Source organism: Zootoca vivipara, chromosome 2 (assembly GCF_963506605.1).
Source record: "Zootoca vivipara chromosome 2, rZooViv1.1, whole genome shotgun sequence".
Taxonomy (NCBI): Eukaryota; Metazoa; Chordata; class Lepidosauria; order Squamata; family Lacertidae; genus Zootoca; species Zootoca vivipara.
In genome coordinates, this window is record NC_083277.1 from 106072604 (window position 1) to 106090540 (window position 17937).

Genomic DNA, 17937 nt, shown 5'->3' on the forward strand with positions numbered 1-17937 from the left:
GTAAAATGTAGACCCGGTTGCCCGTCAGAAGCAGCAGAGGTACGTCGCCCCCATTAGCCTCACCCTCCCGCCAGTTGCCGCAGTGTGTGTGTGTGTGGTCTCCATCCTCACGTTAGAGCGGACACGAGTATAATAACCCTTTGCGATTCTCACTAAAGAGAGGCCTCCGATCGTGGGAAGGGACGCATTCCCGTGTAGAAAAGAGCTGCGGGTCACTCGCGAAGCATTCCTCTCATTTTCATTTAAGTGTGAAAACAAGGAGCAGCCCTCCCCACCTCCGCCCCCGAAGGCCTTTCCCCGGCAAAAGGCAACGGGTGGGGGCGGACAGAAGCGAGTCCGCTCCTCTGCGGGTTCACGCGAGGAGCGGCGGCGGCGGCAGAGGGAAACAGGCTTGTTAACTTTCTTAGAGCCGCGGGAGGGAGCCGGAACGATGCGCACTGGCTTCGGTTGCGGGATGGGGGGCGGACTCCTTTTGAGGGCGTGCCAATGGAACGGAGGCGGAGGAGGGGGAAGGAGAAGCGTGTTGCACCGAGCCGAAGTGGGCGAGGATGGGCATGAGAGGGCTTCCCGACCTTCTCCGGGCAGGTAGAGACGGCATTGGTGCTTTCGAGGGAAGGTTTCCTAACGGGGTGGAAATTGGAAGAGAAGGGGGTGGCCTCTCTGATGCCTTCTTGCATCTCTGCCTCCCAAAGGCCTGCACAGCTGTTCGTTGCAGCAGCCCTGGCTGAAAGCTCCCCGGGCGAATGGTGCCTCTGGGGCTAGCCAGGGGGTGCTTCCCAGGCCCCTGTGGGGCAGTGTGAGGAGGCACCTCTCTTTGGGGCAGCTCAGAGACCAGGGGCAGCAGCTGCGGCCGCCCAGAGGGCCCCCAAGGAGAGGGGAGTGGAGACCAAGGGAACACTCCACAAAGGAGGGTGTTCAAAAAGGGGCGAGGCGCTGCGAGCTCTGCAAGCAAGGGATGATATAACTGGGCTTCTGAACCTCACAGGGGTGCCGCACAAAAAAACGTAGTTGGTCAAGGGAGCCATGGACTCAAAAAGATTGGAAATCTCTGCCTTAAAGCAAGACGCTGGGCTCTTAGAATCTTGGAATTGTAGAGTTGGAAGGGTTCCTAAGAGTCATCTAGTTCAACCACCTGCAAATGCAGGAATCTCAGCTAGATCACCCATGACAGATAGCCATCCAGCTTGCTTAAAAAGCTCCATTAAAAGGGAGTTCTCCACCTCCCAAGGGAGTCTGTTCCACTGTCAAGCAGCTGTCAGAAAGCTCTTCCTCATGTTTGTTTAGTCAGAATCTCCTTTCTTGTAACTTGAATCCATTGGTTCAGGTCTCCAGAGAAGGAGAAAACAAGCTTGCTCCATCCTCCATGTGACAGCTCTTTAAATATTTGAAGATGGCTATCTTATCTCCTGTCAGTCTCCTCTTAGCCAAATTAAATATACCCAACTAACTAACCTTGGATTCTTGAGTAAAATATTAAATTTTTTGCCCATCACACAGATTCTTCTTTCAAGGATGAAGGGCAGGATGTTTTAAAAATAAAATGTGTATTCGGAAGCCCTGTTCAATACACCTACTTGTGTCTTTTATTGCTGACCAGCACAGAAAAGTTTGGCTAAACTATTCCCTATTATTTGGCATAACAATTACAGGACACTGAGAATCTATTTACAGGTTTTGGAGGGGAATGTAGAGAAGATCCTGACAGTGAAGCCTTTTTGATAGATCTGTGATGAGAATTGGTGTTTACGATCCACTGAATTTTTCAACATATTACTCATGCTGGTGAAATGACTTAAACATGACAGGTGCTTTATTTTCAGGTAGAAGATGCTTTCCGCAGGTTCCATTTGGTTCATCTTCACTTCAACCTTTATATCTTCTACTGTGTCACAAGAAATCAACATATGTCACACCCCTGAATTCTGCATCAGCAGCTGAGAATTTTAAGGAGGCCAATTGTGCAATAGATGACTTGTATTCTACTGAGCAGAAATCTACTGTTTTGCAGCTACTAAATTCAGCATCCGAGAAAGAACTTAGTGCTGTGAAACTAATGCGAGGAAGGAAATCCGTGAACATAATAGAGTACAGGAACAAGCACGGGCCATTTCGGAATTTACAGTGTTTACTAGAAGTGCCTCTTTTTCAGTATAAGACAGCTGTTAAAGTCTGCAACTTTATTCTCAATCCCAATGCAAAAGAAGAAAGAAAAGAGAAAAAAACACAGAGTGTCACGTCTGCAATGAAATATATCAAACCTGATATAGAAAGAGAGAGGCTGGAGGTACTGTTTTCATTGGGTCCTACGGATATTGCCATTTCACACATAGTAACATTAAGTCTTCAGTCATGCAACTTGGGAACAAGTCATTGAATCCCATTGAATCAAGCAGGGCTTACTTCTGAGTAAATATCAATGAAATTCAGCTGTGTGGCTTTTAATATTTTAGATGGTTAGGCAGAATTATGTGTAATGGTGGATTCAAAGACTTCTTCTGAAGGTACCAAAGGCCTTGAATTTTCTCAATGAGATTATATAAAAAAAGACTTTCCCAGCAAACCCACTGCATTTTAAAGCTTAAAGGTACTCCTGACCATTAGGTCCAGTCGCAGACGACTCTGGGGTTGCGTGCTCATCTTGCTCTATAGGCCTAGGGAGCTGGCGTTTTTCTGCAGACAGCTTCTGGGTCATGTGGCTAGCATGACAAAGCCACTTCTGGCAAACCAGAGCAGCGCACGGAAACGCCGTTTACCTTCCTGCCAGAGCGGTACCTATTTATCTACTTACACTTTGATGTGCTTTTGAACTGCTAGGTGGGCGGGAGCTGGGACTGAACAACGGGAGCTCACTCCATCGCAGGAATTCGAACTGCCGACCTTCTGATCGGCAAGCCCTAGGCTCTTGTGGTTTAGACCACAGCGCCACCCGTGCCCCCATTTTAAAGCTTACTCAATAGCAATTGTCTTGTTATTTTGTAGGAGGGGGGCACTGCTGTTCAAGAAACATGAGGCAAAAGTTCCCTTGGGCGGGCAGAACTTGGTGTACTGTTCTTTGGACAATGTACATTTTATAAGTAATGTCTTAAAACAGGCTTGCACACAGCCCAAGCATGTGGGTATCTGTGTGGCAAGGTGAAGGAATGTATCTGCACATACTGCCTATGAGAGTAGGTCATTAATGCAATTCAGTCATTTCTCATGGCAAGAAGATTGTGCAGTCATACACTTCTTGTGGTGTTGCTTAGGGTTTATACAGTGCTCCACATTAGTAGCTATTTGTTCTGTGAGTAAGGATGCATAAGCCAACTACTCCAGTAATTTGTCACGTGTTTAACCTACATGTGTGAAGAATTGCCCCTTAGCATTTACAACGGGGTCACCAACCTAAGGCCCACAGGCTGCAAGTGGCCCGTGGATGTCATTTGATCAGCCAACGAGCCGCCCCCGAACCGAGCTGCCTGCTCACGCGCTGTGCTAAATCAGTGCGGGGCGGGGACTTGCTTTCTCAGTGCCAGAAATCGCATCTGCGCAGACACCAAAAATCACGGGTGTGCGCGATCCGACCCCCGAAGGAATCTCTGTGGGACCGATCCTGCCCAGGCAAGATAAACCTTGCCGACCCCTGGTTTACAACCATCTTAGCTAGACTAATTGCCATTCTTCTTTTGTAAAACTCGAAATAAAGAGAGATGCATTTACAGTGTTATACTCTTCATTCTGGGGAGATTTTACAACCTGTAGCAAACAGGAGATGGGGGAATTATGTATTAGAAAACATGATGTGGTTAATACTGTAAGTACCAACAAATCTTTCCTATGCTCCCTTTTAGACTGCCAATAACATTGTATCCATTGTTTTTGGCACTCGCAAAATTGCATGGGCTCATGTTAATAGACACTTGACCGTTCAGGATTGGCAGCAGCAGGAGTGCACTATGTTTATGAAAGGTGCTTATATGCCAGCCGTCTATCTTGAAGAGGTAAGCCACATTAAATTTTGATTGTATGCAATTTTTCTAACAGCATATTTCTTTTGGGAGCAGCATGGTTCTGTTAGCTACATATAGACCCAGTTTGCAGAAACCACAAAAGCAAATCATGGTTTGTGGTGTGCGAGAGCTCTGCAGAAGGGATTGCGGCCACTTGCTCCTCCTCCAGTCCTCCTGTGAACTAAGCCATTGATTGGATTAGTGGAGAGGTCACGCATCTGGCACCTGTGAAGGCTTCCAGTGGTACCCCAGACTCTTGAGCTTTTAATATTTTTTTGAAGTAGGTCTCTAGCCTTCCTAAACCGAAAGTTATGGAGCAAAAAGTGCAGGTACCTTTAAAGCAATTTCTGTGAACTGAGTGTAGCTACCTTGTATATTTTTCCTGGTACTGATAAATGATCCCTGTTATTAGGTAGCAACAACATCTGTGTGCATGTGTGATCTCCATAATCAGGATCAGGACTTCCCATGGTAAAAATAAGGTTGGGGGCGGTTGTCTAATTTTGTGTTATGCCGTGCCCCCTCCATGGCACCCATATTGTGACTGGTGCCCCCAGCACACTCTTTGCTCAATTGGAAGTGCCTGTTTACTCACAAAAGACATCTCTTCATCTAAGTTAATGATTCTAGCTATATTCACATTTTTAAAAAATGTGTAAAATTCCCTCCATAAAAAAAAGGATTTCAGAGAAATTCCTTCATATGTTGAACCAGTCTTACTTTGAAACCATTCAGAGATCCAGTAGGCTAAATAGAGAAATTTTAAATTGTTCTGCATCCTTGTAGAAACAAGTTTTAGCCACATTTCAAATTTGTTTGTACAGTATTTCATACTGGCAGATGAATTTCTTAGAAGCCTTGACAGCCTAATCCTAAGACATGGTTTTACTTCCTGTTGAATCCATTTGTTTGAGAGTTAGAGTCTCCTGTGGTGCAAGGTTGCGCCACTAGTCTTAGTTTTCGGGCCAGTAGAGTAATAGGCTGGTACAGTCATACCTCAGCTCCTGAACGCCTTGGGAGTCGAACGTTCTGGCTCCCGAACGATCAAAAACTGGGAGTGTTCTGGTTTTTGAACATTCTTTTGGAAGCCGAACATCTGACGGGGCTTCCGCAGCTTCCGATTGTTTCAAAGTTTTGGAAGTCGAACAAGACTTCCGGAATGGATTCCGTTTGACTTCCGATGTAAGACTGTACTTCTATTGTAAAATGTTTTTTGCATGATGCTCTGTACAGGAAAGGGAGCCGCTTTTGTACACTAGGAGTGATGCTACTGCGGTCCATGTGCTTGAGTTAGTGTCAGCTCCCAGGGGACAAGTTGTTCCTTGTTTTTAAATCCCATTGCTGGAAGTACTGTGTCTGATCTTTTTGTTAATTATCAAAGTATAGGTGCTTATAGGAGTATGAACAAAAATAGCTCAGTATATTTTGCGGGTTGAAGTCAAAAGGTCCAATTCCTCCCGCTTCCTTAATGGTGATGCCTTTTAATTGGAGTTTGCTGCTGTTATGAAAAATGTACCCCAAAATGCGTTGCCTTTTAAGAAGGACAGACGCGGGTCGGAAGCTCCAAAATTTGCACTAAGTTCAGCTCCGCCGGGGAAATGACAAAGACCACACGATGCTGTCAGGAAAAACAAACTGATCCCTTTATTGCAGAATGCAAAGCTACAGCTGTAGGGTCCCTGCCTCTGGAAAGAAGGAAGGAACCCCGGGAAATGGTGAAGTCCCCCTATATACCCTCCTGTTCATGCATGGAAATCTCTGGACTGGGAGGGAGGGGGAGACAAGGGCGACAGGTGGGGGATCGGATCAGCTGGGTGCGGAGATGGCCCCTCCTTTCAGATGGGGAGATGTCAATTGCTCTTCTCCTGTCGCTGATGGCGCTCCCTGTTGTTTGGCAGGAAGGGCAATCAGTCGAGATGGGTGCAGAGGTGGGGTGGAAGTCTGCCCGGCAGGTGTTCTCCTCCAGGCCATGGAAGGGTGGGCTACGTTGAGGATGGCAATTTATTTGAATAAAGTTGTTCCAGCTAATCCCTCCATTGTCCGCGTGTCCCCGAATGGGCACAGGGTGGTAGCAGGGCAAGGCTCAGGTGGGTTGGGATCATACAGGGTTCATACAGAAAATATACCTGGAAAACATACCCAATACAGGGATTTCTAACTAAAAGGTAGCAGTCCTGACATATACAGTTCTAAGATATAAAACAGCAATTCTAATACAGAGGCAGCGGATAGAGACCTCATGGTAAGAGAACATATAATAGGCTGTATTATTAACTTGAGTAGAAAAGTTTAACTTTGGATTTGGGCGGTTTCCCCCCCCCCTTCTTCTGGAAACATTGTTTTGTTCTGGGCGGAGGGGAGGTGGAGAGGGGAAATGTGTGAGTTTATGCTAACTGTTGTGCATATGCAGATCCTTAAGCCTTCCTTCAGGCAGGGTCGAGTCCTAGCTAGAGGGGTGGGGAGACAGGGAAGATGGCATTGAACAGGATTCTGGGTATTGCAGCTGTCAAATTCTGTCACCCCTCTCTGTTCACCAATAATGGTGTCCTGCAAACCCCCCCCCAATATGATTTTATAACAGCCCCCTCTCTGAGGCAATATTGTTGTGTAACAACCAATCATTGCCTCACATAATCGACAGTGACGTATTCTCCATTTCCTAGGTGGTACATTGGCACAACCCAGGGGTACGTGGTGGCGGCCCAAAGGGGGGCTTGGGAGAAGCATTCTATAAGAAATGGTATATGCCCTACATTTACCGGGAAGGTCCACCAATGACTGAAAAATGCAGTTTCCTTGGAGTTTGCCTTTTGTGTGTTCTCAGGTGTAAAAGTTAGCTTTCTGGTCCCACACCTCCATCATGGCACAGCAGCAACAATCCCTGGTGAATCCCCTTAGGGCTTTCATATTGACCATGTCACCTGGCACTCACCATAGCCGCCACAGGTTTGGACATGTCATGAGAGAGATGCCTTTGCCTTGGGCTTTCTATGGGATTTTTTATTATAGGCTCTGGTCTTGCACTGTAGTAGGGAGTTGCTCAGTTACTCTTAAAGGGAGAAAGCTACTTGCACCTTGGATACACTTGCCCAATTAGAACTGACCCAATTATAATTTATACAGCCCCATAAAAACCATTCTGAAAAGGGCACATGTCCAAATTGGTCAATTTAATTCTATAAGGAATCATTCCAGGTAAATCAAGGCATATACACCTTCTTGTATCTGCTGGTTTCATGAATCCTGAAACTGCTTCTTGGTAAAAAGAAGGCTGGCACACTACAAAGTGCCAGGTGAGATAAGGAAATGTGGTCATAAATTGATCTAAATCTCAATAATGGACTATGCAATAGCCTGATCTTTTAGAAAACATGAGTCCTCCATTGGGCGTATAAGGAATAATACCACCATACAATAACTTACTATACATTAAACATGAAAACAATTACACACAAAAATGCCCCCCCCCTTTGTGGAAATAACATATACTTGTCAGGCATAGGTCAACGTTTCTGCATAATATCACGTAACATAAAACATAATTATATATCAGTTGCATATCTTGAGGCCAACTCTTAACAGGGCACAGAGTCCTGAAGTCAAAAGAGAGCATATGTCCTTGCAATTCACTTTCCCCCCTTTGTCAGCCCATATCCTTTTGGAATGAGATAGTTGTGGCCAGTTTGAAAACTCTGGTGTCTGTTGTTGCAGGTAAAAGTCTTGTGGTCCGGAGGATTTGGGTTCAAGGTTTTTTCCATCATTGCGTCTGTAGTAACATCTGTAGAAGGAGTATGCTGTAAGGGGCAGGGTTTGGGGTACTTAAGGGCACAGTTAGAAGAAGGAAAGGGCAAAAGCCAAAGGGAAGAAGAGGGAAAAAGGGGGTGGAAATATCTCCTGGAGTTTTTTTGGGAAGCTGCAAACAATAAAATCTTGATGCATTAAGTATTTTATTCATCACATTTCTATATAATTACTACTGTTATTAGCTGCTAAGTCTGTTTTCCTTTACCTAGGGGTTTATTATTATTATTATTATTATTATTATTATTATTATTATTGTTAGAATGACTTAGATGTTACATTCACATGTACAGAAATAAAAAGTAGAAATGCAAAATAATGCAAAAATAAGAACAAAATAATATTTAGATTACCACTCAAACAACATTTTTTTCAGATGGACTTGACACAAAAATCTCAGATTAAAAAAAAGAATTATTATCAAATAATATGAAGACATTATAAAGACCATACAGGTTAATATTGGACTGTAACCTAAAGATTTGAAGGTGAATGGTAAAATAATGGGAAAAAAACCTTAAAAGTCATCATGTGCTATCTGAGAAAAGAGAACTCTATGGGGAAAAACACAGATGGTACCTGAATAAACATCAGTCTAATAATGAGCATCTCAAATGAAAATAGAGAGTAGCAATCCAAAGTTGTACAAGTATGGTTAGATTAATTTCATAGACATAATGGAAAAACTGATTTAATAAATGAAAGCAGATTATTTGCAACCTAAAGAGAAGCATCAAAGTAAAGGAAATATATAAAACTATAGCGGGAAGTAAACTAATACAGCAGGGATTTAAGCTCGTTTTGCAGACTGTAAGGAAAGAAATTACTGTTTGTATCTCTTCACTACCCCCCCCCCTTTTTTTTTGTGGGAGAAAGGAAAAAATAAACACTTGTTACTGGGGTTTAGTCTTCTTAAAGGTTCACATATCCTTTAGAAATGTTCTTCCTGGGAAAGCTGTGAGAATAATTTTTGCATGTTAGGTTGGAACTTTGCAAGGGGGGAGGTTATGCAGGAGTTAATGCTTGGGGTGAAATGCAAATGCGAGATAAGTATCTGAAGGTGCTTCCTGAATACCCATTGGAAAGGGGGAGCAGACCCTTGGTTTGCATAGTCTGGAGTTTTTTCTAAGCCCTTGACTAAAATCACAATCAGTATCCTGTTGAAAGGGGAAACAAACAACAACAAAAAGTACTCAAGCGATGAAAGTACTCAAGCGATGAACTCAAAGTGGGAGTGCTGAGATATTTACCTCTGGAAAGAATTTTGCATATTAGATTTGGAATGATGGTCCAACACTTGACCCTTTTGTTTTCCCAAGTGACCCCCTGGAGTCAAAGACACATAAGGAAATTTAAACAAATTTTCCCCTGCATGGCACAGGCCCTTCAGCATTTGGTTGCTGTTTTTGTTTTGTTTTGTTTTTAACCTCCTTTTTCTCTCTATTTTTTCTCTTCAAGCTGGCATAGCCTCTGTGCATGTACAAAGTTCATGATTCAGAAATCCATTGTACCATTTGAAAGTGTTGCTGGTGTTGGCTAAATTACCATTTGAATAGAGGAAGGGAAGGGTGAATAGGTTAGATTTTACACAGAAACCCAACAATTTACACTTCCACCAAACCAGCAACAAAAAGTGGTCAAATTAAATTATTTTTGGTCAGTTTAAATCCATTTCTATAGCTTTTGTGTCCTGAGATATTTCTGACACCTCTTACTTCCTGTTCCTTGCTGCTTAGGAAGCAGGCTTATAAATCTTAAACTTTAAATATATAAAACTTCAACATCCAGACAACCCAATATTTTCACAGACAACCCAACCCAATATTTTCACAAGAAAGCTGCAAGAAAAGTTTGGTCAAATTAAACTCCTTAATGAAGTCATGGCACTAATTAGCCATGTTTACTGTACTATATAAACATCTCATACCCCAGGCAAAAGAAATCTAGATTTGCCCCCTTTATCTACAGGGTTTTTGGGGATACCCCAGGCAAAAGAAATCTAGATTTGCCCCCTTTATCTACAGGGTTTTTGGGGTGCAGACTTTTATTCAAAATATTTCACAAATGTGGATTATTATTATTAGTGTGCTTTCCCTCTAGTCATTAGCGGAACAATGACCCGCCCCCTTATGTACGGGTAAATGACCAGTCAGAATTCATAAATTGCAAATGTTTGGTTTTTTTTTTAAATAACTTCAGCCATGGGCAGACTAAAATTCCCTGCCCCCTCATATATGGGAAAATGGCTACAGGGTCACAATTCATAAGATATTTTCTGCCATTTATTTACAAGGGAAAATGGTCAAGACTTTCATATGTGCTTAAACTTTAAACCTTAATAGACAAAATGGTAAAAACTTATATAATCACTCCTTAAAAACCAACGACACTCTTGTTCTAACTCTGAAAACCAATAATCTTTCCTTGCCAGAAAGCAGAGCTGGGCTGAATTTCAACCCATCACCACATCAGACACATTGCCTTTCACATAGCTCTAAAATGGAAGTTAGAAGGGACCCTGAGGTCATTTAGTCTAACCCTCTAAGATGCAGGATTCAGAAGATTTGACTGAGAATACCAACCCTATACAGAACCCTTTAGCAGATGAGTTTTTTCCTTAAGAGACTGATATCAGGAGCCCAACAAGAACCCTTCTGTCCAACACAATCAAAGTTAAAACTAGACTCAGATAGACAATTCCTGGCTATGGAAGTTCTACTTTTGACAAACAAATCGCCTTTATAGGAATAGCTGTTCAATTTTCCTTTAGTCAATATTCATCTAGTCACTTGGAGAAAGACTCCCCTTTGGAGCCTCTCTCAATACCAAACATTTGCACACCTCATGAAGTGAACATTTTCAAGTTTCAAAATATTTTCAAAGCATTGAGCAAGCATTTTCAAACTTACTACTCTTTATTTTCCTTCATCCTGCCCCCTCTTTTTACTTTTGGAGAGGAAAAAATGGCCTTCTACAGCCTCTTTAAAACAAACCTTTACACACTACGTCCACTCTTTTTAATATTTGCCATGTTTTTGGGTTGATCAAGCCCTTACATAAAAATTATTTAAGCAAGCTTGCATTTTGTTTTGGTTTTTTTCTTTTGTTTTAGACCCTGAAACATTTCTTAAATACAATTGGAGGCGTTTATCAGAGTTCAGACGGGAAGTAAGCTCTCCTTGGGCTTATTTCTCCCCTGAAGCCTGCAGAGTTGTCTCTTGGACAGGGGTGCACCCATTTTTGCCCTGGTCAGTCTCCGAAGGGGCACTTGCGCAAGTTCTAGCCCTGGGCAGTCTCCGAAGGGGCTGGGGGGGGGTCTCTCGGGGTTCTGGGGACTCCTGGGGAACCTGGGGCACGTCTAAGGAAAGTGGACAGACTCCGATAGGAAAGTGGACCGACTCCGATAGGAAAGTGGGCTTGGGAAGGTTTGCTAAAGGGCTCTCTAAGGGAAAATGGGGTTTGGAAAGTCTCCTTAGGAAAACGTTCTAGGAAAGTGGGCACACTCCGAGGAGGACTCTTATTCCCACCCACAATTTAATAGTGCCACAGCAATCTCCCTGCCTCTTGCTCTCTAGACTCAGGTCCTACTGAACGCTTGCCTACGCAATGCCAGATCGGACCTGAGGAAATGCAAAGTAGGAAGAGGGAACGGGCGCACTTGCAATCTCTGGTCATGGGTCATACCTAACAAAAGGTCGCCATGGCAGAGGGGCGTCTTCACCCGGGATAGGTAAGCGAGAGAAGGAAGAGTTGCCAAGGCTTGCTATCTGGGCAAAACTCCGACGGACAACAAGCCTTGGGGAGGGAAAGGGCAGCCGCAAAACCTTCCAGCCTGGGCAGACTCCGACGGGCTTTGGGTTTCTTGGCTATGGAAAACAGGAAAGAGTTGATTGCTGTGACAATTCCCACCCCGAAAAGCCAATTTCCCTATTGATACTCACGTCGCAGCGCGCTGCCTTCTTTTCCTGAAGCTTGATCACCTCGCGACAACAGGAGAAGAAAATCTTGCCAAATCAACCCCCACGGCCGTCTGGATCCTGTTTGTTTTCCCTGTGTGGTCCCGCTAAGGATCCCAGTTAGGCCAGAACTCCAGGGACAGTCGGGGAAGGGGATCCCCCCTGCAAATGGCTGGGTGCGCTTGGGCTCCCCAACCACGGCGCCCCAAGAGTACGGCTAAACGGAGTCTCCTGGCTGGCTCGCCATATTGTTATGAAAAATGTACCCCAAAATGCGTTGCCTTTTAAGAAGGACAGACGCGGGTCGGAAGCTCCAAAATTTGCACTAAGTTCAGCTCTGCCGGGGAAATGACAGAGACCACACGATGCTGTCAGGAAAAACAAACTGATCCCTTTATTGCAGAATGCAAAGCTACAGCTGTAGGGTCCCTGCCTCTGGAAAGAAGGAAGGAACCCCGGGAAATGGTGAAGTCCCCCTATATACCCTCCTGTTCATGCATGGAAATCTCTGGACTGGGAGGGAGGGGGAGACAAGGGCGACAGGTGGGGGATCGGATCAGCTGGGTGCGGAGATGGCCCCTCCTTTCAGATGGGGAGATGTCAATTGCTCTTCTCCTGTCGCTGATGGCGCTCCCTGTTGTTTGGCAGGAAGGGCAATCAGTCGAGATGGGTGCAGAGGTGGGGTGGAAGTCTGCCCGGCAGGTGTTCTCCTCCAGGCCATGGAAGGGTGGGCTACGTTGAGGATGGCAATTTATTTGAATAAAGTTGTTCCAGCTAATCCCTCCATTGTCCGCGTGTCCCCGAATGGGCACAGGGTGGTAGCAGGGCAAGGCTCAGGTGGGTTGGGATCATACAGGGTTCATACAGAAAATATACCTGGAAAACATACCCAATACAGGGATTTCTAACTAAAAGGTAGCAGTCCTGACATATACAGTTCTAAGATATAAAACAGCAATTCTAATACAGAGGCAGCGGATAGAGACCTCATGGTAAGAGAACATATAATAGGCTGTATTATTAACTTGAGTAGAAAAGTTTAACTTTGGATTTGGGCGGTTTCCCCCCCCCCCCTTCTTCTGGAAACATTGTTTTGTTCTGGGCGGAGGGGAGGTGGAGAGGGGAAATGTGTGAGTTTATGCTAACTGTTGTGCATATGCAGATCCTTAAGCCTTCCTTCAGGCAGGGTCGAGTCCTAGCTAGAGGGGTGGGGAGACAGGGAAGATGGCATTGAACAGGATTCTGGGTATTGCAGCTGTCAAATTCTGTCACCCCTCTCTGTTCACCAATAATGGTGTCCTGCAAACCCCCCCCCAATATGATTTTATAACACTGCCCTTTAAGGGATCCCCATAATCTACCACTTGGGACAAGCCATCTCACCCTTCCTAATGATAATGTACAGAGCCAGCTAGCTGAAAGTCCCAAAACTTTCTAAAATGTACTTCATCCCACTGTATATAATTACCTGCTCTGGGTAACAAAAAAAATAGTGCAAAACATTTCTCATAGGACAGGAGATACTATGTTTATGGTGGATTGCTACTACTTATTCAGTGCTTGTTTATTTCAGATTTCTTCAGTAATATCCCAGCTTCCTGAAGCAGATTTTTATGTCTTGGAAAAAAGCGGACTTTCTACTCTGAATGCAAATTTGTTTCCAGTAACGTTACATCTTCGTACAGTGGAAGCCATGCTCTATGCGTTGTTACAAAAAACATTTTCGCAGGATGGCCAGTACAAAGTATTAAGTATGGCCCGAAGTGCTGTAGGAAAGCACTTTGAGTTGATGGTTGGGGACTCGCGAACTAGTGGAATAGACCTTGTGAAACAGTTTCTCTTAGAATCTGTTATGCATGCTGAGCCCCGTGTGAACTTTTCAAGAGAGCAGGTAGTAAATTATCAAAATTTATTGTCATCAAACAAACAGTGGAGAGACGAAGAGCTGTGTGATTCCTTGCTGCAGGCAATAGCTTTTTATGAGCTACTGATACTGAACAATACGGCTTAGTACTTATCTTATTCAGTTTTGTTCTTTGCTGCTATCGATGATATGTGCAATTAAGTTGCAACTGATTCACTGTACACGGGGTGCTGGACAGCATGTGATAGGAAAACAGCATTTAATTCCTGCTGAGATACTAAACTTATAAAATGTGTAGAAACACTTTTGTGTCAGGATTGTTGATAGCAACATGAGGTGTTTTGTAGGTTAGGATTGAGTGGAAAAAAGTGGAAGAACATAAAACAGGATCATTTTAACCATGGTTAGCAACAGCCTTACAGCATGAATTAAGTGACAGGTGTATAAACCCGTGGTGCAGTGCCTAAAACCAGACATGGGGAACCTCTAAGCCCTCCAGCTAATGGTCAGGAATGATGGGAGTTGTCCTAAAACACATGCAGGGGAGCTGTAACCTAAACCTAGTTCTTGTTATATTTACATGAGACTTGCATCAAAGCCAGGGATAGCTAATGTGGCATGTTCTAGATATTGTTGGCCTCTCAACTCCCATCAGCCCTGGTGAGCATGGCCAATGGTCAGGCATGATGGGAGTTATCATTGAGCAATATCTAGAGGGCATGCAGTTAGCTAACCTTGCCTTAGATGCAGGTCTAATGTGAATGTAACATGATCTACATTTAGATTACAGATGGGGTACCTGCTCCCATTTCCGACAACTATGGTCTCATTAATAACGTGTCTGTACGTAAACCAAATCAGATGTTTAGATTCATGCTATAGGCCCATTTCCTTTCAGAGCTGCTACTTTCCTTATAGCTCCACATAGCAACTATGGAGGCTAAATCTAAAGAAAAAAGTTACCATCGCTAACAAGTCTTGGATCATCTACTGTTTGCCTCTGCTGTCCAAAGTAACGAAACAAAGATGCAGTATGCTAAATGCTTGGATTCTATGGAACGTTTTGGATAGGTCTTCAATGCTTGTCAGTTGATATGCTTATATGGTGGTGCAGTTTCCCTAGACAACAGGGTTGACCCAGTGGACTAGATGAGCATTTGGTTTGAGCGGGCAAGGCTCTTAAAATTATAACATTTTGCTGCTACTTCAAAAAGCTTTCCACAGCTCTTGATACAAGATCTTCTGATTGCTTCAAAGAGAACGACACTAAGGATTTTAATGGTTTGGGGCTGCATTTTAGTATAAGCCATTCAGAGAACCTTAGAGATGGAGGGGCAAAGAGTTGTTCTTAACATATACATACAGGCTATTTTCCCAACCTATCAACGTGTATGCAGCGGTCTTCAGCTATTTTTAAATGATTTCCTCGTTCGGAAGTATGATTAATGGTTATAACTGGGGATAATGTCTACTCTTACATCTAAAAGTCACCCTGCAAGAAATACGTTTCAAAGCCCATCCAGAAATTTATTATTTCACTGTAGGTAAAAAATTAAAAAAACAACCCAGAAGAACTTCAAGTGTAGTAGTAGGAAAATATCTGACAGTATAAAAATAAAATGTACAGGGTTACAGATAAATACAGATAAATACGACTATACAACCCAGTAGAACTTTTAGTATAAATTTACAAAACAGATTATTTTCTCCCAACTGATTGAAGACCTTACTGTGTTGGCGAAAAAAGCATTACTGGCTCATATGCACACACATAAAACCAAGCCCAAATGCAGCCTTTGCAATGAAACAGCAAAAAAGTTTACGGTTACCTCATTATCAGTTGGCTAATCTTTTCCCAAGTAGCACCATACTTATGTGGAAATTAGAATAGCACCTTATAAACACGGTATTATGCCTGAATATATGGGACAAAACCCACACCCTAAAAAGTCAGCCAATCCAGTAGTTGCAGCAATGGGCTTGATATACTTCAGGTTGTATTTGAACGCATCTTGTGTAGAATTCAACACATTGTCACTTCACATTTGGAACGTGGAAAGTACCTTGGCAATAGATATATACAAAATACAATTTGTATTTTTAAATACTTAAAAGATTCAAAATATAAGCAGCACTCTGTACATATAAATTCATTAATGTATATTCAAAGGTACTACAGGTTTGTTTTATGGAAAGTCATTTGCCAGGCTGTTCAAAATTTCTCTTGGAAAATCAAAGTGAATTCCTTCAAGGTAGTGGAGAAATCTGTTGGAAAAGAAATGAAGAAAAATTGTATTCTTGAAAGAAAGAAGGGAAAGAAAATGCAGCATGCTAAAAGTGACATGAAATTTACATGACACTTAACCAGTTAGGATATTTAGTACATTTTGTCTACATGAATATCAGTTTTGATGCACAGGTCCCACTGAGTTTAATACTAAGTGAGCATAGGATTGCAGTGTATGTCTCCTGATAAGATATGAACATGATTGTGTTGCTAATAACATGAATAAAAATTACCTTCTTTTGGCTTTCCCCTGTTCTTTCTGTTTCTCCAACTTGCAGATGTTGCGGAGAATAGGCAGGTAATCCATTACACTTGCTTGTCTGTTACAAAGATTTAAAGAAGGTCTACTGGAAAATACAGTTTCGATTATTTCCAACCTCTTCTGTGCATTATGGTAAATGCTGCAAAAGAAAAGCACATAGGTTTTTCCCTGTCCCAGCTATAGTTTAACAAGAAATAACAGATTAAATTTCAGCAAGTGTGCCCAATGTACAATCACTGTTACACTGTGCTGAACTAGTATATATTTAATTCCTGAATTTTTATGTTCCAGTTCTAGTATTATTGCCCTTATAGAACCCAGGATTTAGCCTCAAGCAAGAATCCAATTGAAAGCAAACATTTTTCAAATATACTACAATAAGTAGTTCTGATGTAGATCTCAAAGCTTGTGTCCTTCTTGGGAATAGTAGATTGCAGCCCTATTCAGTTTGAATCTGCTTGGGCATTGACCGATATTGTCTCTGGCACGTCTGAACAGAAAAAAGGTGGTGTAGATGGTGGAGCAATACCTGCCTTTATTTCCTTGCTGGCTTCCCCCCATATGCACATCAGTGAGCAAGCTGTGGGGGGTTTAGGAAATATTGCAGGTGATGGTTCTGCCTACAGAGACCTGGTTATTAAATATGGTGCACTTGAACTGCTTTTGGCTCTGCTTGCTGTTCCTGATCTCTTCTATAGCTCTTGGCTACCTGCACAATGTAACCTGGACTCTGTCAAACCTCTGCCGTAACAATAACCCTGTGTCACCCATAGAAGCTGTAAAACAATTTGACTGACATCCTATCCCCTTTTTAAATGTGGGTTTTTTGGGGGGGGGTTTATTGGGTCATCGTTTTTATTTTGATTATATATTTTGTGGTTTTATATTTCAATTTTGTTCTGTGAACAGCCCTGAGACCTCCGTGTATAGGGTGATATATAAATTCAATAAATAAATAAATAAATTAGTTTTGTGAGATTTGCCTGGAAAATGGTATATGCATTACTTAAATAAGTAATAGCTTTGAAATTAGGTAGCATGTGTCCCAAATAGGAGGCTTAAAAGAAAGCCAGCCACAGAACTTCCAAATGTGGTCACCTTTTTACCTGTGTCTCAAGGTGATCTTTAACTCAGGCATGACCCTGTTTAATGTCAGCTCACAGCCAGGCAGCTGACTCAGGATACTCAGCCAAAGCTTACTGACATCTGCAATCAATAATGTTGCCGTTTCAATTCCAGAACATTGTTTTATCTGTTTATTTCTATGTTTTACCACCTCTTACCAGTTCACAGGGGCTTGCTGCGCATGGTCATGCAAAAGGCTCAAACTGTGGGGCTGGCAGAGAAAAGATTCCATGTATTTAACTTGCAAGGTCCTTTTGCTGTCAAAATCTCTTCCTTCCCTACATTTCACACATGACTGGGCAGCCCCATATTTGAAAGATGGTTCTGCTACCGTCTTTGTTATAGCTAAACTGAGGCTGAAACCAGACCAAAAAAACCCCCTACTAAAAACCAGGCATCGCTAAGACTCCAATTGATGTTAGAGTATTAGTGAATATGTGTAATAATTAAACACTATAATTAGCCGACAACCAACATTCCATGGCTCTTCCAAAGCATACATGGAGTTACTGTGCAAGCAGTCTCCCTTGATTGCTTCAACTGCTTAGAGGCAACTCTGCAAATAAATATTCATAAGATGAAAACAGAAGGGGGAAGGCCTTGCTCTCCCTGGAACTTTATATACTGGGGGGGGGGGGGAATCCTTATTCCTG

General features: G+C 42.9%; 2 protein-coding genes across 4 annotated transcripts in view; one reads left to right on the forward strand and one right to left on the reverse strand.

The window, feature by feature from the left end:
* Window positions 1-488: 488 nt before the first annotated feature.
* On the forward strand, window positions 489-17789 carry TEFM (transcription elongation factor, mitochondrial). Of its 2 annotated transcripts, none has more exons than XM_035103866.2 (4): window positions 489-585; window positions 1821-2284; window positions 3831-3980; window positions 13320-17789. In XM_035103866.2, the coding sequence occupies exons 1-4, from the start codon at window positions 549-551 to the stop codon at window positions 13755-13757; spliced, it is 1089 nt and encodes a 362-aa protein (XP_034959757.1). In that variant the 5' UTR covers window positions 489-548; the 3' UTR covers window positions 13758-17789. The 2 variants fall into 2 exon arrangements, with proteins under 2 accessions (XP_034959757.1, XP_034959756.1); XM_035103865.2 differs by having other exon boundaries at window positions 509-585; window positions 1806-2284.
* The window catches only part of ATAD5 (ATPase family AAA domain containing 5), a 28239-nt gene continuing 26040 nt past the window's right edge, over window positions 15739-17937 (reverse strand). For both annotated transcript variants that reach the window (XM_035103855.2, XM_035103854.2), the window contains 2 exons: window positions 16131-16298; window positions 15739-15875 (listed from right to left, as the gene is read on the reverse strand). In XM_035103855.2, the coding sequence (XP_034959746.2) occupies window positions 15797-15875; window positions 16131-16298 (247 nt within the window). In that variant the 3' untranslated portion in view covers window positions 15739-15796. The remainder of the gene's footprint in view (window positions 15876-16130; window positions 16299-17937) is intronic.

What these genes read in the sequence shown, in the direction of transcription:
- TEFM (XM_035103865.2), top strand. Translation starts at nt 549, where the DNA reads ATGGGCATGAGAGGGCTTCCCGACCTTCTCCGGGCAG. An exon ending in TCCCGACCTTCTCCGGGCAG is followed by an intron (nt 586 to 1,805) that starts GTAGAGACGGCA and finishes TAAACATGACAG; the next exon opens with GTGCTTTATTTTCAGGTAGA. An exon ending in TAGAAAGAGAGAGGCTGGAG is followed by an intron (nt 2,285 to 3,830) that starts GTACTGTTTTCA and finishes GCTCCCTTTTAG; the next exon opens with ACTGCCAATAACATTGTATC.